The sequence below is a fragment of the Camelus dromedarius genome, chromosome 10 (genome assembly GCF_036321535.1).
Source record: "Camelus dromedarius isolate mCamDro1 chromosome 10, mCamDro1.pat, whole genome shotgun sequence".
Lineage (NCBI taxonomy): Eukaryota > Metazoa > Chordata > Mammalia > Artiodactyla > Camelidae > Camelus > Camelus dromedarius.
In genome coordinates this window covers 67,157,715-67,177,820 of record NC_087445.1, presented here as the reverse complement: position 1 = coordinate 67,177,820, position 20,106 = coordinate 67,157,715, and the positions used below count along the sequence as shown (strand labels likewise).

Below are 20,106 nucleotides of genomic sequence, written 5' to 3'. Positions count from 1 at the left end.
ACCCCTGGTCAGCCCTGGGCTCCAGCTCCCTGACCACAGGGACTAGCTGCCCTTCCTACAGGTGCCGGTGTTAGGGCATCATTTGCTAACTGGCTTTGCATTTGATAGTGATGCTTCCAGCTGCCAGTTGTTGGCTGTTTCCTACATGCCGAGCGCTCTGCGGGGCACTTGACTCGTGCAGCCCTGGCTAGAATCCCCCTGGAGGTCGGCACAGTTATCTCCATCTTACAGAGAAGGACGTTGAGGCTCAGAGGCATGGCCGGTGGATAAGGCTTTAATGTCAAGCTGCCACCGTCCCCTCCTGGTTGCTTCCTCCTGCTCATTGATCCTTGAGTAAGATGACCTCCCGGCTCCTTACTGCTCCCCTTTCTTAAATTCGAAAACAAACTCAGGAGATACCAATACGTACCCACTGATTCAACAAGGTGAGCACTCCTATCGCATCTCTGCCGTCACAGCATCCTTCCAGCCCTCCCTGGCAACCGGGAGAGGCTGGAGATGGAGCGTCTCAGAAGTAAGCAGATTAATTAGCATCTCGAGGACCGAGAGCGCTCATGTGACAGTCGAGCCGCCCGCGTTTTGCTGACGCCTTCAGAAAGTGAAGAAGTGTTTGCTCTGTGAGTCGAATGCAGGGAGTCCTCACAGGAGCCCGCAGAGGGGGCCAGATGAGGGGGCGGGGTGGCAGTGGAATTATTAAATATTGAAATTGATCAGGAGTAGCAGCAGGAAGCTATTTATCATGTTTTATTGCTTCAAACTAGCATTACCATCTGGCCCATTGTTAATTCTGAGTAGCTTTTCATGTTTTGTTTGCCTCTTAAATTGCTCTCTGTGAGTGGACTCCATCGGGGCTGCCCACAGTGCAGGCTCGGGGAAGGTTTTTCTGAGGTCGGCAGGGTCTCTCCGTCTGCTGACCCAGCTAAGAAGATGAGAAAACGTTTATTTTTAGTACATCCTGACACGTGCATCTGGGGCTGGGCTCTTCCAGGCCTTCCTGCCACACCTCAGCCCCTGAATGTGTGGAATAACAATCGTTAGTAGTAACTGCAGTTTTGAGATCTCCGCCTATGTGCAAATATCACTGCGACTTCTCACACCAGACCTTCGAGGTGGGTAGTCATGTCCCGTTTCACTCCTGGGGTTCCAAGAGCAGAAGTGACTTGTCTAAAATCCCATAGACAGCGAGTGGCAGAAACCAGATTGGAACTCAAGCCTCCTGGCCCAGGACGCTGTCCCCAGTCCAGGGCCACACCAAGCAGGTGCTTGTTCATTTTCGTGATGGGGAGGGGGCGGGGCCTGCAAGGCAGGGAGGTGAAAGGTCAACTCACAGAGTACAGGGAAGACAGAACTGGAGTGGGAGGTGGCACCTAGTGCACACACCTGTCCGCTTCCTTCATCCTAAGAGCTTATACTCCTGTTAACATCACTCCTGAAAGGACGTAACTGGGGGCAGGGAGTTCCGAGTGTGAGAGCCATGGCTTATAGCAGCAGTGGTCTACAGGGATCTCCCTCTGCTCACCTGCTGTCCAGCATAAAACGCCAGCCCATTTGGATAAGACCATCTCCCCACACCCAAACCCAAGTGTGTCTAGGCGCTAATGCACCTTCCCTTTCTGGAAGCCATCCCAGACCTGCCTTCTGCCCTAATGAGACTCTGGTACCCACCCCGGGGGTTACCAGATCCCTGATACTCGAGGCCTTTATGAAATTTTATCTGACCTGCAGGAGGAGATCCTGCTATTGAAATGGAGAGAAAAAAATGGTGTTTAAAAAGATTAGAGAAGAAAAAACCCAAAACTAGTAAGAAAAAGCATACATGTTATAAAATCTAAATCTTAGATAATCCATTTATATATATATATATTTAATGGAAGTACTGGGGATTGAACCGAGGACCTCATGCATGCTAAGCACGTGCTGCACCGCTGAGCTATACCCCGCCCCCTTAGATCGTCCTTTTAAATAGGCTTGTTATTGATTGCTGGTTTTAATTGGACCTCAGATGCACAGAATTGGGTTAACCATAATCCTTGGTTCATGAGACGCTTCCACCCTGGTCCATGCATAGTCTGCTGTATTTGGTTAGCTTTTCTAATTAGTTATTTTTAACCATGGAATAAGCATCCACACACTCACTCCCCAAAACCAAAGCTAGGACTTGAGAATACTCCGCATCTAGCACGTGGCTTTCCTCCAACACCAGTCCCTTCCCTGCCTCTCTCCCCCTGAGGATCCCTCACCTACACCCTGTGCCCATCGCTCCCTAAGTAGACTGTCTTCCTCTCTGTCCGAATGCCAAAGACTATTTCAGAGTTTCATGGAATTTAGTAATATCCAGTCTCACACTCTAGCCGGCCAATGGGATTGTCGATTGTCATTTAAAAAAAAAATTGAAGATTTCAATTTCCAATTCTAGAATTTTAGCAGAAGACAGAAATCTAAATCAGGGTGTTATCAGCAAAACTGGGGTGTGGTAGCCCTCTCATTGCCCAGAATCAAACGAAGAAACAAACTTGTCAGTGAAGATGCAGCTGTTTTACATAAATTGCTCTTACCAGTATCTCCTTGTCAGGGAGACTTTGCTCTCGGGACTCCTCCCAGAGCAGAATTCACTTCTCTGTGGTGGGAGATGAGGACAGCATCAAGATTAGGCAATAAAAAGCAGTATCGCTGGCATCATCTCTGGGAGACAAACATTTCACTCGAAAGGGAACATCTGAGCCCCGCACCCAGGTATCTTGTCCATATAACACACAACCAACATCTGGGGGCTTCAGACCAGCTTTGTTCACTTCGCAGCCAGATGTTTTGCTGTTTTAAGATGTCAGCCAGAGGTCCCTCCCAGTGAGCAATGGAAACATGATTGCAAAGCAAGAAAAAATAGATTGCAGACTCCTTCCCACCTGCCTTCTCCACCCATGCGAGCACACATGATACAGACGTACGTCTGCATGGAATGCACGCACACAGCTTGCTTGCAGAGGGAAATCAGAGTGGCATAGTTCAGTGCCTCCTGTGTGCTGTGCACTCATTGACCAAAATAAGGAACAGATCTTCCAGTGCTTGAAGATCTCCTGAGCTACGTGCCCCACTTCGTGGGGCTGCCTGGGTTTGATTGTCAGTGTAACCAAAGCCACCAGCTCTGGGATCAGACAAACCTGGCTTCAAATCTGAGTCTGATAACTTTCAGGCTTTGTAATCTCTACAGGTTATGTAATTTCATCTTCTGAAAAGTGGAGATCATAACGGTGCCCACGTCATAAAAACACTGATATGGATGAAAGGAGACAACGCAGCACTGCCAGCTCCAGGGCTGTGGGGCCCTGAGATCCAGGGTCAGTTTCTCTGCACGTCTCCAGTAGTCTCTGAAGCCCAGCTTTCCCTACCCTCTGGAGGTCTGCTCTCACTGCTGGGTGCTCCTGCTCTTGGCTGGCTGTGGCCCGGTCCCCCTTCCCATCGGGCTCCAGCAGCAACCAGTCCCGCTCTCCCACAACTCCGATCACAGCGCTAATCAAACACCGTGGAACCAGTGTGTGGCACCTGCCACTGAAGCTAGACTAACCTCCCTGGTGCCGAGTTGTTCACGCCTTAAGAAAGCCTCAGCGCCGTGCCCGGCACACAGTAGGCGCTCTGCAGTCTCGGGGGATGGACACGAGGGATGAGACCCTGCCAATCGGCTGACATCAGTGGAGGTCTGAGGCTCATTGCTGCCTCTCACCAAATTCCCTCAGTCGACTTATGCAAATCATCTGCCTCCCATCCTTTCATCAGCTGGAGTGCGCCCCAACTGAGACGTATTTGGTGAACGACGACGTACTGAAATATTTAAAAGTATTTTTGCTTGGAATGTTTAGCACAGCCTCGCTTCTACATATACATGGACGGCCCCCTCCCTCCGCGATCCGGGAGGCAGGTTTCACGCAGCGCCTTGTGCCGTGTCTGGCACACGCGACGTTCTTCAGCCTTGAAATTATCTCGGAGTCAGATGGGCCTCCCTGGATGTGCGCCCTACACGCTTACAAAATAGTCGGCATCAGAAGTATTTTTAATAAAAGCGAGTGAGCCAACAGAAGTGCCAGCTCACCCTCTCCTGCACAGACGCTTATCTGGGGCTGCTACCGTGCAGGCTGTGCCTTCTGTAATTACTTCCCCCTCCGTGAGTGTCGCCTGCAGACGTGTGTTCACCCCACAGCCCCTTTACTTGGTGGTTCTCTCCATCACCTCCAGGGCGAGGGGACAGGATCTCTGACATAGTCTGGTCCCAACCCCCCACCTCCAAAAAGAGACAAAAGGAAAAAAGCGGGATGATTTTTTTTTTAACGCAGCCTTCCCCTTTTCTTGTACCTGTGGCTTACCACCCCAGATCTTGGAGGCACAGCAGCCGCAGGATGGAGGTTGTGGGAAAAGCATTGGCTGACTTCGGTCCCCTGCACCTCCGCCTGGGAGCCCTGAGCGGAGGAGGGGTGGGGTGCGGTGGTGCACTTCAGCTCCGGGAGCCTCAGTTTCCTTTAAAATGGGCCAGAGCTATCCACCTTGGGTTGCTGTAAGGATTTAGTTAGGACGTGTATGCCTGGCTCAAATGGGAGATCTTTTTCATTTTGTTTTAACCACCACTGTCATTCTTGACATGTGTGCGTGCTTTGCAGACCACAAAACAGTTTTCCAATCCACTTGCGCTCTGAAAGCTCACGCTCCCAGTGAGCATGGTCTTGTTCCCATGACCCCACTCACAGAGGAGGAAACTGGGGGTCAGAGGGGTAAAGAGGGATCAGGGACAGAGCAGAAACTGGGTCCTGAGCTTCCGTCTTGTGCTGCCTCGGAAAGTGACAACAGCGATGAGCCAAGATGGAAGGACCGTATCGATCCCAAATATCCCCAGGCGGAGGCATCCCTGAGGTGGGTGGAGTTGCGTTTGGTAGGACCCTCAGGGAGGCATTACCATGGTGAAGGATGGTCCAGGGGCTCCTCCCCAACCTCTCCCCCCACCTGCTCCTGTACTACCAAGGAGTCCGTACACAGGGTCACACACGCTTCACCGCTACAAAGCTCAGTGCTTGACGCTCCTCACAGCCCGGCTATTCAGAGCTGAGGAAATGAGAATTAGGCAGGGTGGGGCCACTTCCAAAAGCGCCTCGCTAATCTGGGGCAGCACTTGGGCAAGGACTCAGGTCTTCTAAATCTTCTCCAGCATGCTAGTGCTAACACAAATACAAGCTACATTTATTGATTTTTTAAAAAATTAATAGACTTAGTTTTTTAGAACAGGTTTAGATTCACAGAGAAATTGAGCAGATAGTGCAGAGAATTCCCATATACCCGCAAGCACACCGTTTCCCCCTGTAATATCTTGCATTAGGATACATTTGTTAATGAACAAATATTAATACATTATTATTGATTAAAGTCTATAGTTTACATTGACGTTCACTGTGTTATATATCCTGTGTGTTTTGATAATTGCATACTGTAATGTATCCATTACTGAACCATACAGAATGTTTGCACTGCCCTAAAAAATCCCCCCTGTGCCTCACCTATTCATCCTCCCTCCCCTGAATCCCTGGCAGACATCAATCTTTTTACTTTCTCCATAGTTTTGCCTTTTCCTAAATGTCATATAGTTGGAATCACACAGTATATGGCCTTTTCAAACTGGCATCTTTCACTTAGCATTGTGCATTTCAGGGTCCTCTCGGTCTTTTTGTAGTTCAGTAGCCCATTTCTTTTTATCTCTGAGTAATAGTCCATTGAATGGATATGCCACAGTTTGTTAATCCATCCACTTATTGAAGGATGTCTTTGTTGCTTCCGATTTTTGACAATTATGAATAAAGCTACAAATATTTCTGTGCAGGTTTTGTGTGGACATAAGTTTTCAAAATAACTGAGCAAACACCTAGGAATGTAATTGCTGGATCATACAGTAAGACTATGTTTAGTTTTTTAAGAAACCACCAAACTATCTTTCGAAATGGCTGTACCAGTTCACGTTCCCACCAACAATGAATGAGAGTTCCTGCTGCTCCACATGCCTGTCAGCACTTAGTATTGTCAGGTTTTTGGACAGAGCCACTGTAATAGATGTGTAGTGGTACCACATTGTTTTAATTTGCAATTCCCTAAAGACATATAATGTTGAGCATCTTTGCATGTGGTTATTTCCCATCTGTATATCTTCTCTGATGAGATGTTCAGCTCTTTTGCCCATTTAAAAATTTTTTTCCCTTATTGTTGAGTTTTAGTTCTTTGTATATTTTGGATACAAGTCTTCTATCAAATATGAATTTTGCAAATATTTTCTCCCAGTATGCGGCTTATCTTTTCATGCTCTTAACAGTGTCTTTTATAGAGTAAAAGATTTTAATTTTAATGAAGTCTAACATCAATTTTTTTCTTTCATGGATTTTGCTTTTAGTGCCCTGTCTAAAAATTCATAGCCAATCCAAGGTCCTCTAGATTTTCTCCTATGTTATCTTCTAAAACTTGTATAGTTTTGCATTTTACATTTAGGTCTATGATCCATTTAATTTTTAATTAGTTAATTTTGTGAAAGGTGCAAGGTCTATGTCTAGATTCTTTTTTTTTTTTTAATATGGATGTCCACTTGGTTCTAGCATCATTTGTGGAAAAGACTATTCTCTCTTCATTGAATTGCCTTCACTTTTTTGTCAATGATCAGCTGACATATTTGTGTGACTATTTCTCTTTGATCTAGTTGTCTGCTGTTTCACTATGACCATGCTTGTTTGATCACTGTAGCTTTCTAGTAAGTTTTGAAGTTGGATGGTGTCAGTCCTCTGATTATGTTCTTCTTCTTCAGGACTGTGTTGCGTATTCCAGTCTTTGGCCTTTCCATATAAATTCTAGAATCAGCTGGTCAATATCCAGCAAATAACTTGCTGGATTTTAATTCGGGATGGGTTGTATCTATAGATTGAGTTGGGAAGAACTATCCTCTTAACAATATTGAGTCTTCCTACCCATGAACATGAAATATCTCTCCATTTATTTAGATCTTCTTTTATTTCTATCATCCAAGTTTCTTAGTTTTTTTTATGTGTATCTTCTATACGTTCTATTAGATTTATACCTAAATACTTAATTTTTTTATTTTGGTGCTAAAGTAAATGAGATTGTGTTTTTAATTTCAAATCCCAAGTGTTCATTGCTGGTATAAGGGAAAGCAGCTGACTTGGATACAATAACTTCGTACCCTACGACTTTGCTGTAATCGCTTAGTTCCAGAAGTTTGTCATTTCATTGGGATTTTCTATATTGACGGTCATGTAATTTGAGAATTATTTGAGGCAGTTTTATTTCTACCTTCCCAATCTGTATACCTTGTCTTTTCTTGTCTTACTGTATTAACTAAGCCTCTCAGTACAGTGTCAAACAGGAGTGGTGAGAGGGGCCATCTTTTTCCTGTTCCCAATCTTAGGAGGAAAGGATGTAGTTTATAACCAATACGTGTGATGTTATCTGCAGGGTTTTTGTAGCTGCTCTTTAGTAAGTGGACGAAGTTCTCCTCTGTTCCTAGTTTGCTTAGAGTTTTGTTTTTTAACGAGTGTTGGATTTTGTCAAATGCTTTCCCTGTATCTACCAATATGATCATACGATTTTTTTCAGCCTGATGTGATAAATTACATTAATTGATTTTTGAATGTTGAAGCAGCCTTGCATACCTGGAACAAATCTCGATGGTTGTGGTGTATAATTCTTTTTACATGTTATTGGATTCCTTATACTAATATTTTGTTGAGGGTTTTTGCATCTATGTTTATGAGAGATATTGGTCCATAGTTTTCCTTTCTAGTAATACCATTATCTGGTATATGCTGGCCTCATAAAACAAGTTAGGAGGTGTTCCCTCTGCTTTTATATTCCATAAGAGATTGTAGAAAATTGGGGTCATTTCTTTCTTAAATGTTTTGTAGAATTTATCAATGAAATCATCAGGGCCTAGTGCTTTCTTTTTTGGAAGGTTATTAATTATTGATGTAACTTCTTTAATAGACATAAGCCTATTCAGATTATCTGATTCTCTTTGTGTGAGTTTTGGTGAACTGTATCTTTTAAGAAATTGGTCCTTTTCATCCAAATTATCAAATTTGTAGACATAGAGTTATTCATAATATTCCTTTACTATCCTTTTACTGTCCATGAGATCAGTAATGATAACCCTCTTTCATTTCTGATGTTACTAATTTTTAATTACTAATTAGTAATCTTCCCTCTTTTTTTCTTGCTTAGCCTGGCTAGAGGTTTATCAGTTTCTTTGATCTTTTCATAGAACCAGCTTCTGGTGTAATTGATTTTCTCTATTGATTTCCTGTTTTAATTTCATTGATTTGCACTCTAATTTTTATTATTTATTTTCTTCTGCTTAATTTGGGTTTAATTTGCTCTTCCTTTCCTAGTTTCCTAAGATGGGAGCTTAGTTCATTGATTTGAGATCTTTCATTTTGTCTACTATATGCATTCAATGCTGTACATGACCCTCTAATCACTGCTTTCACTGCATCCCACAAAATTCAGTAAGTTCTATTTTCATTTTCATTTAGTTAAAAATATTTTAAAATTTCTCTTGAGACTTATTTTTTGGCCCACATATTGTTGAGACATGTGCTGTTTAATCTCCAAATATGTGGGGACTTTTCAGCTACCGTTCTGTTATTGATCTTTAATTTCACTGTGGTAATGAGAACATACTTTGTATGATCTCTATTCTTTTAAATTTCTTAAGGTGTGTTTTATGGCTGAGAATGTAGTCTGTCTTGGTAGATGTTCTGTGTGAACTGGAAAGAATGTGTATTCTGCTTTTGTTGAATAAAGTATTTTATACACGTCAATTAGAGCCAGTTGATTGATGGTGCTGTTCAGCTCAACTTTATCCTTACCAATTTTCTGCCTGCTGGATCTGTCAATTACTGATAGAGGGGTGTTGAAATCTCCAACTATAATAGTGGATTTGTCTATTTTCTGTTGCAGTTCTATCTGTTTTAGCTCACGTATTTTGACACTCTGTTTTTAGCTACATGCGTGTTAAGGAGTGTTATGTCTTCTTAGAGAATTGACCCCTTTATCATTATATAATGCCCACCTTTATCCCTGATAATTTTCTTTGTTCTGCAGTCTGCTTTGTCTGAAATTAATATAGCTACTCCAACTTTCTTTCAGTTAGTGTTAGCATGATATATCTTTCTCCCTCCCTTTACTTTTCATCTACGTCTTGGTCTTTAAACTGGGTTTCTTATAAGCAACATATAGTTGGGTTTTGCTTTTTTGAATCCACTCTAACAATCTTTGTCTTTTAATTAGTATATTTAAACCATTCACATTTAAAGTAATTGTTGCTATAGTTGGATTAATATGTACCATATTTGTAACTGCTTTTTGTTCATTGCACTTGTTCTTTGTTTCATTTTTATCTTCCCCCTTTTCTGCCTTCTCTAGTTTTGAGCATTTTATATGGCTCCATTTTCTTTCATAACGTATCAATTATACTTCTTTTTAAAAAAAAAACTAGTGGTTCTCCTAGAGTTTGCAATGTACTTTTTCAGTTAGGAAGTCCATTTTCAGATAATTCTATATCCCTTCCTAGAGAGTGCAAGTTCCTTGTAACAGTGTCCCCAATTCTCCCCTCCCTTCTCTAAACATTGCTCTTACTCATTTCATTTATTCATAAACTATAATCACCTGACACACTGTTGCTATTATCACTTTGAACAGTTATCTCTTAGGTCAGTTAAGAATAAGAAAAATAAAAAGGATTTATTTTACCTTCATTTATTCCTTCTCTGATGCTCTTCTTTTCTTTATGTAGATTTGTGTTTCTGACCTATATTTTCATCTTTCTCTCTGAAGAGCTTCTTTTAACATTGCCTGCAAGGCAAGTCTATTGGCAACAAATTCCTTCACTTCTTGTTTGTTTGAGAAAGTCTATATTTCTCCTTCACCTTTGAAGGATAATTTTGCTGGATATAGAATTCTGGGTTTATGGGATTTTTCTTTCACCATTTAAAATATTTCATTCCACTCTCTTCTTGCATGATTTCTGATGAGATGGCTAATGTAATTTTTTTTCTTGTTCCTCTACAGGTTAGGTGTTATTTTTCTTCTGGCTTCTGTCAAGGTTTTCTCTTTGGCTCTGGGTTTCTGCAGTTTGGGTATGATATGTATAGGTGTAAATTTGGGGTTTATTTCTCCTGCTTGTTATTCTCTGAGCCTCCTGGATCTGTGGTTTTGGTATCTCATTAATCTCGGAAAATTCTCGTCCATTATTACTTCAAATATCTCTTCTGTTCCTTTCTCTTTTCTCCTTCTGATACTCCCATTGTATGTTAAGCCTTTTATATTGTCCCACTGTTCCAAGGCACTCTCTGTTTTTTCATTTTTTTAAATTCAATTTATGTATATTAAAAAAAAAAAAAGGTCACCCATTTCTCCCACCCATTCCCCGCCCCCTGCCCCCAGCAAACACCAATCTGTTCTCTGTTATTTATGAACTTGGGGTTGGGGGGTTGTTTTTGTTTTGTTTTAGATTCTACATATAAGAGAGATCTAGGGTACTTGTCTTTGTCTGTCTTAGCATAACGCCCTCATTGTCCATCAATGTTGTTGCAAATGGTACAATTTCATTCTTTTTTTATGGCTGAATAATATTCATATCACAGTTTCTTTACCCAGTCATCCATCAGTGGACACTTAGGTTACTTCCGTATCTTTGCTGTTTTAAATAATGCTGTAATGAACATGAAAGTGCATATATTTTTCGAGTTAATGTTTTCATTTTCTTCAGATAATTACCCAGAAGTAGAATTGCTGGATCATATTGTAGTTCTATTTTTAATTTTTTTGTGGTGCCCATACTGTGTTTCACAGTGGCTGCATCATTTTACATTCCCACCAATAGGGCACAGGGATTCCTTTTTCTCCACATTCTTGCCAACACTCTTATTTCTTGTCTTTTTGATAATAGCCATTCTAATAGGCATGAGGTGAAGTCTCATTGTGGTTTTCATTTGCATTTCCCTGATGGTTCATGACGTTTAGCATCTTTTCAGGTATCTGTTGGCCATCTGTATGTCTTCTTTGGACAAATGTCTATGCAAGTCTTCTGCTCGTTTTAAAATCAGACTATTTGGATTTTTTGCTATTGAGTTATGTGAGTTCTTTGTATATTTTGAATATTAGCCCTTTACCAGATATGTGATTTGCAATTATTTTCTCCCGTTTATTTGGTTGTCTTTTCATGTTGTTTGTGGTTTCCTTTGCTGTGCAGAAACTTTTTAGTTTGAAGTAGTCCCACTTGTTCATTTTTGCTTTTGGTTGCTTTTGGTGTTAAGGCCTATGTCAAGGAGCTTACCACCTGTGTTTTCTTCTAGGAGTTTAATGGTTTCAGGCCTTCAGTTCAAGTTTTTAATTTATTTTGAGTTAATTTTTGTGTGTGATGTTAGATGGTGGTCCAGTTTCATTCCTTCGCACGTGGTCGTCCAACTTTCCCAACACCATTTATTGAAGAAGCTGTTCTTTCCCCATTGTATCTTCTTGACTTTTTGTTGTAAATTAATTGACCATATACGCATGGGGTTATTTCTGGGTTCTGTATTCTGCGCCATTGATCTATGGGTCTGGTTTTATCCGAGTACTGTACCATTTTCACTACTACCACTTTGCAATATAACTTGAAATCAGGAAGTGTGATGCCTCCAGCTTTGTGCTCCTTTCTCAAGATTGCTTTGGCTATTTGGAGTCTTTTTTGGTTCCATACAAATTTTAGGATTGTTTGTTTTGTTCTTGTGAAAAAAAAAATGCCATTGGAATTTTGATAAGGATTGCATTGAATCTATATATTGCCTTAGGTGGTATGGACGTTTTAACAATATTAATTATTCCAATCCATGAATACAGAGTATTTTTCCACTTGTCTGCAATTTCTTATGTTGATATCTTATAGTGTGCAATATACATATCTTACACCTCCTTTGTTAAGTTTATTCCCGAGGATTTTATTCTTTTTGATGCAGTTGTAAATGGGATTGTTTTCTTAATTTCCCTTTCTGATAATTTGTAATTAGTGTATAGAAAGCAGCAGATTTTCGCGTGTTGATTTTGTGCCTTACAACTGTACTGAATTCATTTATTAGTTGTAACAGTTTTTTGATAGAGTCTTTAGGGTTTTCTATACATAGTATCATATCATCTGCAAATAGTGACAGTTTTACTTTTTCCTTTCCAATTTTGATTCCTTTTATTTCTTTTTCTTGACTAATTGCTCTGGATAGGATTTCCAATACTATATTGAATTAAACTGGTAAGAATGGACATCTTTGTCTTGTTCCTGGCCTTAGAGGAAAAGCTTTCAGCTTTTCACCATCAAGTATGATGTTAGCTGAGGGCTTGTCATATATGACTTTTATATGTTGACTTCTGTACCTGATTTATTGACAGTTTTTATCATAAATGGATGTTAAACTTTGCCAAATGCTTTTTCTGCACCTATTAAGCTGATCATATGACTTTTATCCTTCATTTTATTAATGGGGTATATCCCACTGACTGATTTACAGATGGTAAGACATCCTTGTACCCCTGGAATAAATCACACTTGATTATGGTGTATGATCCGTTTAATGTATTGTTGAATTCAGTTTGCTAATATTTTATTGAGGATTTTTGCATCTATATTCATCAAGGATATTGACCTATAAGTTTTTTTTCTTGTGGTATCCTTGTCTGATTTTGGTATCAAGGTAATGCTGGCCTCATAAAATGAGTTTGGAAGAGTTCCCTTGTCCTGTTTTTTGGAAGAGTTTAGGAAGGATTGGTATTAATTCTTCTTCGAATGTTTGTTAGAGTTCCCCAGTGAAGCCGCCTGGTCCTGGACGTTAGTTTGTTGGAAAGTTTTTGATTACTGAGTCAATCTCCTTACTAGTAATTGGTCTGTTCAGATTATCCATTTCATCTTGACTAAGTTTTTGTAGGTTATTTCTACAAATTTATACATTTCTTCTAGATTGTCCAAAGACACTGTTCTTGGACATTCTACTTTTTTCTTTTGTCTTTGCATTTCAGTTTGTGACATTTCTACTGACATATCTTCAGGCTCACTGATTCTTTCCTTAGCTGTGTCTAGATTACTGATGAACCCATCGAGGGCTTTCTTCATTTCTGTTATGGTGTTTCTAATTTCTAGCATTTCCTTTTGATTCTTTCTTAGAGTTTCCATCTCTCTCCTTATATTACCCGTCTGTTCTTGAATGTTACCTACTTTTCCCATGAGAGCCCTTAACATATTAATCATCATTATTTTTAAATCTCCATCGAATAATTCCAACATCTGTGCCATATCTGAGCCTGGTTTTGATACTTGCTTTGTCTACTCAGACCATGGTTTTTTCTCTTCTTTTAAGCAGGACTTGTAATTTGGGGTTGAAAGCTGATCATGATATATCAGGTACTAAGAACTGAGGCATTCGGGCTTTAAGTGTGAGGTTTTATGTTAACCTGGCTGTATTTAACTTTTGCTGCTGCTGTAGGCGCCAGAGGCTTCAGTTTCCTTGATTTTATTTTCAACCCCTAATTGTCTTTGGGTTTCCCTAAAGACTCCTTGTTAAATTGTCTTGCAGCTCATGGTTGTATCCACTGTTGTTATATTGGAGCCCTGTTGCTGTGGTGGTGGTGAGGTGCTAGGGAAGAGAGCCTATGATTAAGTCTCAGTTTCTTAGTGGCCTTGAATCCTTGGGCTGTAATGTTCAGAAGTATTTCTTAACTTTTTTTTTTTTTTTTTTTTCTTTCTCCCCTTATGTGAGACAGAAAGCCTGGAGAGGCTGGAGTGGCTGGAGTTGTCTAACTGCCCTTCCCTCAGGTCAGATAAGCCTCTGGTAAAGCAGTTTCTCTTGAGGGCAGGCCTTTGTTATGGAGAACACTCTGGACATTTCTCAGATTGATTACCTTCCCCCCACCCCTGCCTGAAGTGGGAAGTCTTCTTCTCCAATAGTCACCTTGGTAATCTGGTTGGGTTCTGGAGATAAAACCCACAAAAGTGTGGGGGACCCCCTAAAGCCTCTAGGAGTTTCTAACTCTCAACTCAGCCTAGAGCAATTCTTCAAAAACCAATTAAGTGTTCCTACCAGTTACTGGCTCTAGCAACTTCTGCTCCCAGCAATCTGATCTCAGCTATGATTCTCTGTATCCACTTGTCTATCCAGTTTTCAGTGTGGCAGCCTGTCCTGTGACCTCAATTCTCTGATGGATATATTGCAGGAAAATGGGGTGCAAGAGGATGATCATGTCCCAGGACTTGGGCAAATCCCTGGGACACACCCCATCAAGTGAGGGTTCTTGGCTTCACACAGGAAAAAATTCAAGAGTGAGCCATAGTGAAGTAAAAGTAGACTTATTCAGGGAGTACACACTCCATAGACAGAGTGTGGTCCATCTCACTCAGAAGAGAGAGCAGCCATGAGGTGTGGGGCTGGTTAGTTTTTATGGGCCAGGTAATTTCATATGCTAACGAGTGGGAGGATTATTCCAACTGTGTTGGGGAAGGAGCAGGGATTCCAGGAATTGGGGGCCCCCCTCACTTTTTGACCTTTTATAGTCAGCCTGGGAACTGTCATGGCGCCTCTGGGTGTGCCACGAGGCTCAAGATCTGCTGAAGTCGAATCTTCCACCATCTTGGTTCTAACCAGTTAACCTATCCTCAAATGTTGCATCATTCTTTTAATGGCTGTGCCCTGCCCTCTTCCCTTCTGTCTCAGATGTAAGAAAAGCCATCGATCTTCAGCTTGCTCATCTTTTTTTCTTGTGAGGATGGGAGTGGTGACTTCTGAGCGCTACATATCAGAGCTGAAACTGGAAGCCTTCTATAAGCATTTTACACTTTTCACACCAACCTGGTTACCGAGAAGAGAGGTGAAGCTCAGAGACGTTAAGTAATGTACCCAGTGTCACCCAGCTGATAAGTAGTAGTAAAAATTCTTTGTCATCAGACTCCAGTAGTCTTGGAGAACCTGCACCAATCACAAGTGTTGCAGAGAGGTTTTCCATGCAGGCCCTTTCAGAGAGTTTCCTTGGAATCTCCGGTGCAATCTGGGCTTAATCATTTAACCTGAGAGTGAAGTGAGAACCCCATGAGCTGTCTAGTTAATCAGTTCTCTGTCTCTAAACAAGAAATGACCAAGTTACCCAGGACGGAGCCTTACCCAGCCCACAGTACTTCATCTCTCACCTGGGGCCAACTTCAGTATTCATTGTAGCATCCTTTAATGTATGCACTTCTTACTGGCATGGAATCATAGTCTTTAAAACTAGAAAGGCCTTGGAGATCATCTCCTCAACCCCCTTGCTTTACAGAGGAGGGACGCTGAGACCCTGAATCACCTGCTATCTGTTGGCTTTCTGCCTCTTCAACCTACTTCTCTTCCCTAGATCTTTCTAGGAGTAATTTAGACACATTCATTTTGAAATAGTCAGTGCCCAGTCATGTGATGAAACCTGCACTCTGCCCCATCCTTTGCCCCAAGGGAGAGGGAAGAAGGCAGACACCATGCCCGTGGGGTGCCCTGCAAGACATCCTTGACCTCCATAAGTCTTCCCTGAGGTCTTAACAGACCAGTGGTTCTCAACTGGGGAAGGAAGGAAGCAAGTTGCTATTGGTATCTAGTGGGTAGAGGCCAGGGATGCTGCTAAACATCCTATAATGTACAGGACAGCATCCCCCTTCCCCCTGATACAGGGAAAAAACCGAATGTGAGTGGGGCAAGAAGAGGGCCGTGTCCCAGGTCTTGGCTGAGCTCCTGAGACGTGTCCCACCAAGTGTGGGTCCTTGGCTTCATGCAGAAAAGAATTCAAGAACAAGCCACTGTTGAGTAAAGATAGATTTATTTAGAGAGATACATACTGCATAGAGTGTAGGCTATTTCAGAAGGCAAGAGAAAGGCCATGAGGTGTGGGGATTGAGTGCTCAAGTTAAAGTAGATACACATTCCATAGACAGAGTGCAAGCTGTCTCTGAAGACTAGGGAGAGAGAGAGGCAGCCACGAGGCACCATGTTCCCAGTTTTTATGGGCTCAGTAACTTCGCAGGCCAACAAGTGGGAGGGCCATTCCCACTACCCTGGGGAAGGGGCTGGGATCCCCAGGAATTGGGCCACTGCCCACTCTTTGACCTTTTATGGTCAGCCTCTTTGAAGCTGTCATGGTGCCTGTGGGACTGTCATCTACCATATCAGTAATACAATGAGCGTATAATGAAGCTCAGGTCTACTGGAAGTCAAATCTCCTGCCATCTTCAGCCTCAAGACCTACTGGGAGTTGAATCTTCCACCATTTTGATGTTAATTGCCGTGTCATTCCTTGAATGCCTGTGCCCTGCCCCCTTCCCTCCTGTCTCACCTCCACCTTCCCCAGCAAGGATTTTCTGGCCTGAAATCTTAGAAGTGTCAAGGTTGAGAATGCCGGCTCAGGATCTCCACAATAGCTCAGTGTGTTCTTGAAATGGCCACATTTTCTCTTCAGCTTTCCTGAAAGACAGCTCCCCGGGCGGTGGGAGCAGTTCCCTGAGCCCCACCACGGGCATGTGACGCAGCTGCCAGTCAACACAGGGCGAGGGCTGGCAGCCCCCTGGGAAAGGTGCTCGCCCTAAGTGTTCAGCGAGACCTTACATGACTGAGGTGCTTTCTTCTTGGTAGCAGGTGGGCGTCTCTGCCCACTCTTCCCCGCTGATCACGTCTGTGAAGGGAGGAGGAAGCCTTATATAAGTGCAGCCTCATACAACCTTCTGTTATTTTGGCACTCCGGGGCCCAGGGAACCCCCTCCCTCCTGAAATCTCAAAGGAACAGGGTTCTGTTCTGAACTGGCCCAGCAGGGATGCTTGCCACCTGCAGGATCAACTCTGAGCTCTGTAGCCTTTGGGTTTGGCCCCGCCAACCTCCTCTCCATCCTCCGCAACCGTAGCCCCTCATCCCAGCCCTGCTCTCCTCCCACTCACCCTGTGTAGCACTGTTCAGGCTGCTCTATATGGACCATGCCTCCCTGCCTGTAAGCCTTTCCCTACCACCCTGACTGCCTGGGTGATGCCCACATGCAAAACCCTCCTTTGTGAAGCTTCCAGGCCCTGCCCATCGTGCTCTCTTCCGTGTTGTCGGTGTTGCCAGTTCTCGGCACACCCACCCCAGCAAGTCTTACTTGGCTGGATCGTTAGTGTTTGTGTCTGTCTGTCTCCCCTCCCCACCTGCCCCCTGGGGATGCTGCTCCAGTGCCTGATGCATTTCTGGGGCCCAGGGCCTCACACAGTGAAAGCTGATTGAACAAATGAGTGAGTGAATAAATGAATGAATGCATGGATGGAATGTCACTGCTTCTTATTCCCAGAGTGGCTACTTCCAGGCGCCCTAATGATCCCCTGTGTTCAGCTGGCTCCCTGAGACTCAGGACACACGACCTCAGCTCTGCCTCTACTTCTGCCATGGGTGCCGAATGATCCCGAATAAGTCACTTGCCCTCTACACGAGGCGCACCCACGGGAACTCGCTGTAACACTGCAGCGTCTTCTAGGCGTGGTCTCAGGTAGAGGAGGTAATAGACTCCTAACCAATTTGAGGACTCTCCCTAATTCTCCATTTGTGGTGGCCCCAGCTGGCACCCAAATGACACTATTCCTGAGCAGAGGTACAGTGAAAGAAACGTTTTCGTGCACTAATAAAATTACCTTCTCTAAAGAAGGCAATTTGCATGTTAATGTTTTGGGTAATTCTGTGCAGCTCCAGTGCCCTCAGGGCTGCAATTTATCTCTGACAAAGTGACAAAAATAAACTCCCCGCATAAAAGAGCATTTCTCTTCTCTCTCATTTGTGCTCTAAAGTGACATTCTTAATATAAGTCAAGTTGAAACCCACTCCTCTGTCTTATTTTTGACACTGATCTGCCTCCAGTCACCTCTCCAAGTGACAGGCCAGCTCCTGAGAGAGGGGCCTCTTCTTAAGAACAGGCCTAGGTCTTCCTGTGACGTGGGCACCCCCACCCTCAAGGCTCCTGACTCTGGTCTCTAAATTCCAGAAGGCCCTGCCAATTAACTGGAGGGCAAAGGTGGGGAGCAGGGAAGAGGGCTGCATTTGGCAGGTGAGTTAGGGTGGCCCCACTTCCCCCAAATTGCCTATTTTCTGCAAAGGAAGACAATGACAATGGACTGGAGAATCAGAGCCTCTGCCCTCTAGGGCGGCAGACTGCTGACCTGCCAGGCGTGGCCCCTCTGATCACCTAAAGATAATAAAGAAAGAAGCTCAGATTGACGGGGGTCTTCTGTGTGCCAGGCCAGGCACCTTGCATCTAAGTCCTCTCCCTGAGCCTGGCAGGGGAGGTGGAAGGTGAGGCTCCCGGAAGTGAAGTGAATGAGCCAAGGTCACCTAGGAGCGTGAAAAAGGCAGACCCCGGGCTTGACCTTCGGCGTGTGTATGTCAGGTCTGGGTTCCTTCTACCCTAAGTGGATGCTAAAGGCACGCTCGTAAAATCATTCATCAATGACCCGAGCGGTGGGGGGGGAGGGGAGGACTGACATTTACCAAACACCTACTGGGTTCCATGCGTTACGCCTACAGATTTCACTCCGTTAGTCAACTAATGTCCAATGGCCCCTACCACCTGCCTGGCACTGGTGGTGATGGCTTGTGCTGTGACCAACAGGACAGACCCCCAAGCCCCATGCCCCTGACAGAGACAGACAGATATTAAACACAGAAATAAAGGTAATTGATTACATGTTGTGATGAGTTCTGTGAAATAAAATAAGTTTTAAGGAGACTGGCAAAGACCTAATTTATTATTAGGAGGTGAGTCAGGGAGATCTGTCAGTAAAAGTAAGATTGGGACTGAGATCTAAGTGGGAACCAGTGAAAGGCTGAGGGGAAAGGTGTTCGAGCAGAAGGAGCGGCTAGTGACCTGAGCCTGAGGTGGGACAGTGTGTGGAGGATCTGGGAAATGAAAGGGGGCTGGTGAGGGCGCGGAAGGATGTGTGATTCGAAGGCAGGCGGTGCAGCAACCGCAGAGGCAGGCAGGGGCTAGATCCTACTGTGTGGATTTGTTCTGAGTGTTGTTGGCAGGGGGATGTGTGGCTTGACTCGTGTTTCTAGAAGGTCATTCTGGATGCAGTGTCGTAAGTGGGGAGACCAGCCAAGAGGCTGCGTGGGAGTCCAGGGGAGTGATGGCCTTGCAGACTGGGGGTGGGGGGACGTCGATGGTGCAGGTAAAGTACTTGGGGCATTGTTGGGAGGGGAGTTTCATCAGAGGCTCTCAAGACTTCTGGCTGGAGCCACTAGGTGGGTGGAGATAGAATTTATTTAAATGGGTAAGACTTCAGGAAAAGCAGAATCAGGAAAGGAAGACCTCAAGATCCATTTCTAACAGGCTCTTTGAGTTGCTAATGAGACACCCCAGTGGCAAAAAAGCAGTCCAGCCTGGAAATAACAGTTGATTCTTGAAGGCGTTGATTCCCAGAGAGTATTTAAAACCCAGGGAATGAATGACAGGGTGGAGAGCCCTGCAGGATCCCCGCCCACCCTGAGAGCAGGGCAAAGCTGGCAAATGACGGGAGAGCCCCAGCCAGGAGTTCCCAGAGAGACAAAGAGAAGCAGGGAGTGGGGTGTTAGGGATGAGAGTGTCCAAGGAGGGAGCTTCCCCGTGGACAGACGCAGAGAGTGCCCACGAACTGAGAAGGGAAGGGAAGGTGGCCAGTCATTTGGCGACAGCAGCTTGGTAGCGGGCGAGGTAGGGAACGGACGGCCACCCTGAGGAGCCAGAGGGCAGGCTGTGGAGACGGTGCTTGTGCCAGCATCCCTTTGGGAAGTTTGGCTGAGCAGGGAGCAGAGATAGAAAGAAGACTCGTGGAAGCAAGGTCAAGGCAGCCTGTAAACAGTGCAAGACCGGGGTGTTTTTGCTGGCCAGTGGGCATGATTCAGGAGAAGGTGAGATGCTAGTAGGTCTGGGGACACCTGGCACTGACTCCAGACCACCTGCCTCTCCTCCCTGAGGCTCTCTCAATGTCCCTGCCTCTCCCAGGCAATTATCTGCTTCTTCCCTTGCCTTCTAACCGTACCCACTTCCAGCTC

General features: G+C 44.0%; 1 protein-coding gene across 5 annotated transcripts in view; it reads left to right on the top strand.

Moving 5' to 3' along the window:
* Positions 1-20,106, top strand: part of TTLL11 (tubulin tyrosine ligase like 11) — a 236,538-nt gene that overhangs the window by 194,430 nt on the left and 22,002 nt on the right. The window contains exon 9 of one of the 5 annotated variants that reach the window (XM_031450380.2): positions 3,209-5,421. The exons of the other annotated variants lie outside the window; for them this stretch is intronic. Within the exon in view, the coding sequence (XP_031306240.2) occupies positions 3,209-3,246 (38 nt within the window). The 3' untranslated portion in view covers positions 3,247-5,421. Of the gene's footprint in view, positions 1-3,208; positions 5,422-20,106 lie in introns of those variants that run through there. 5 annotated transcript variants of the gene reach the window in all.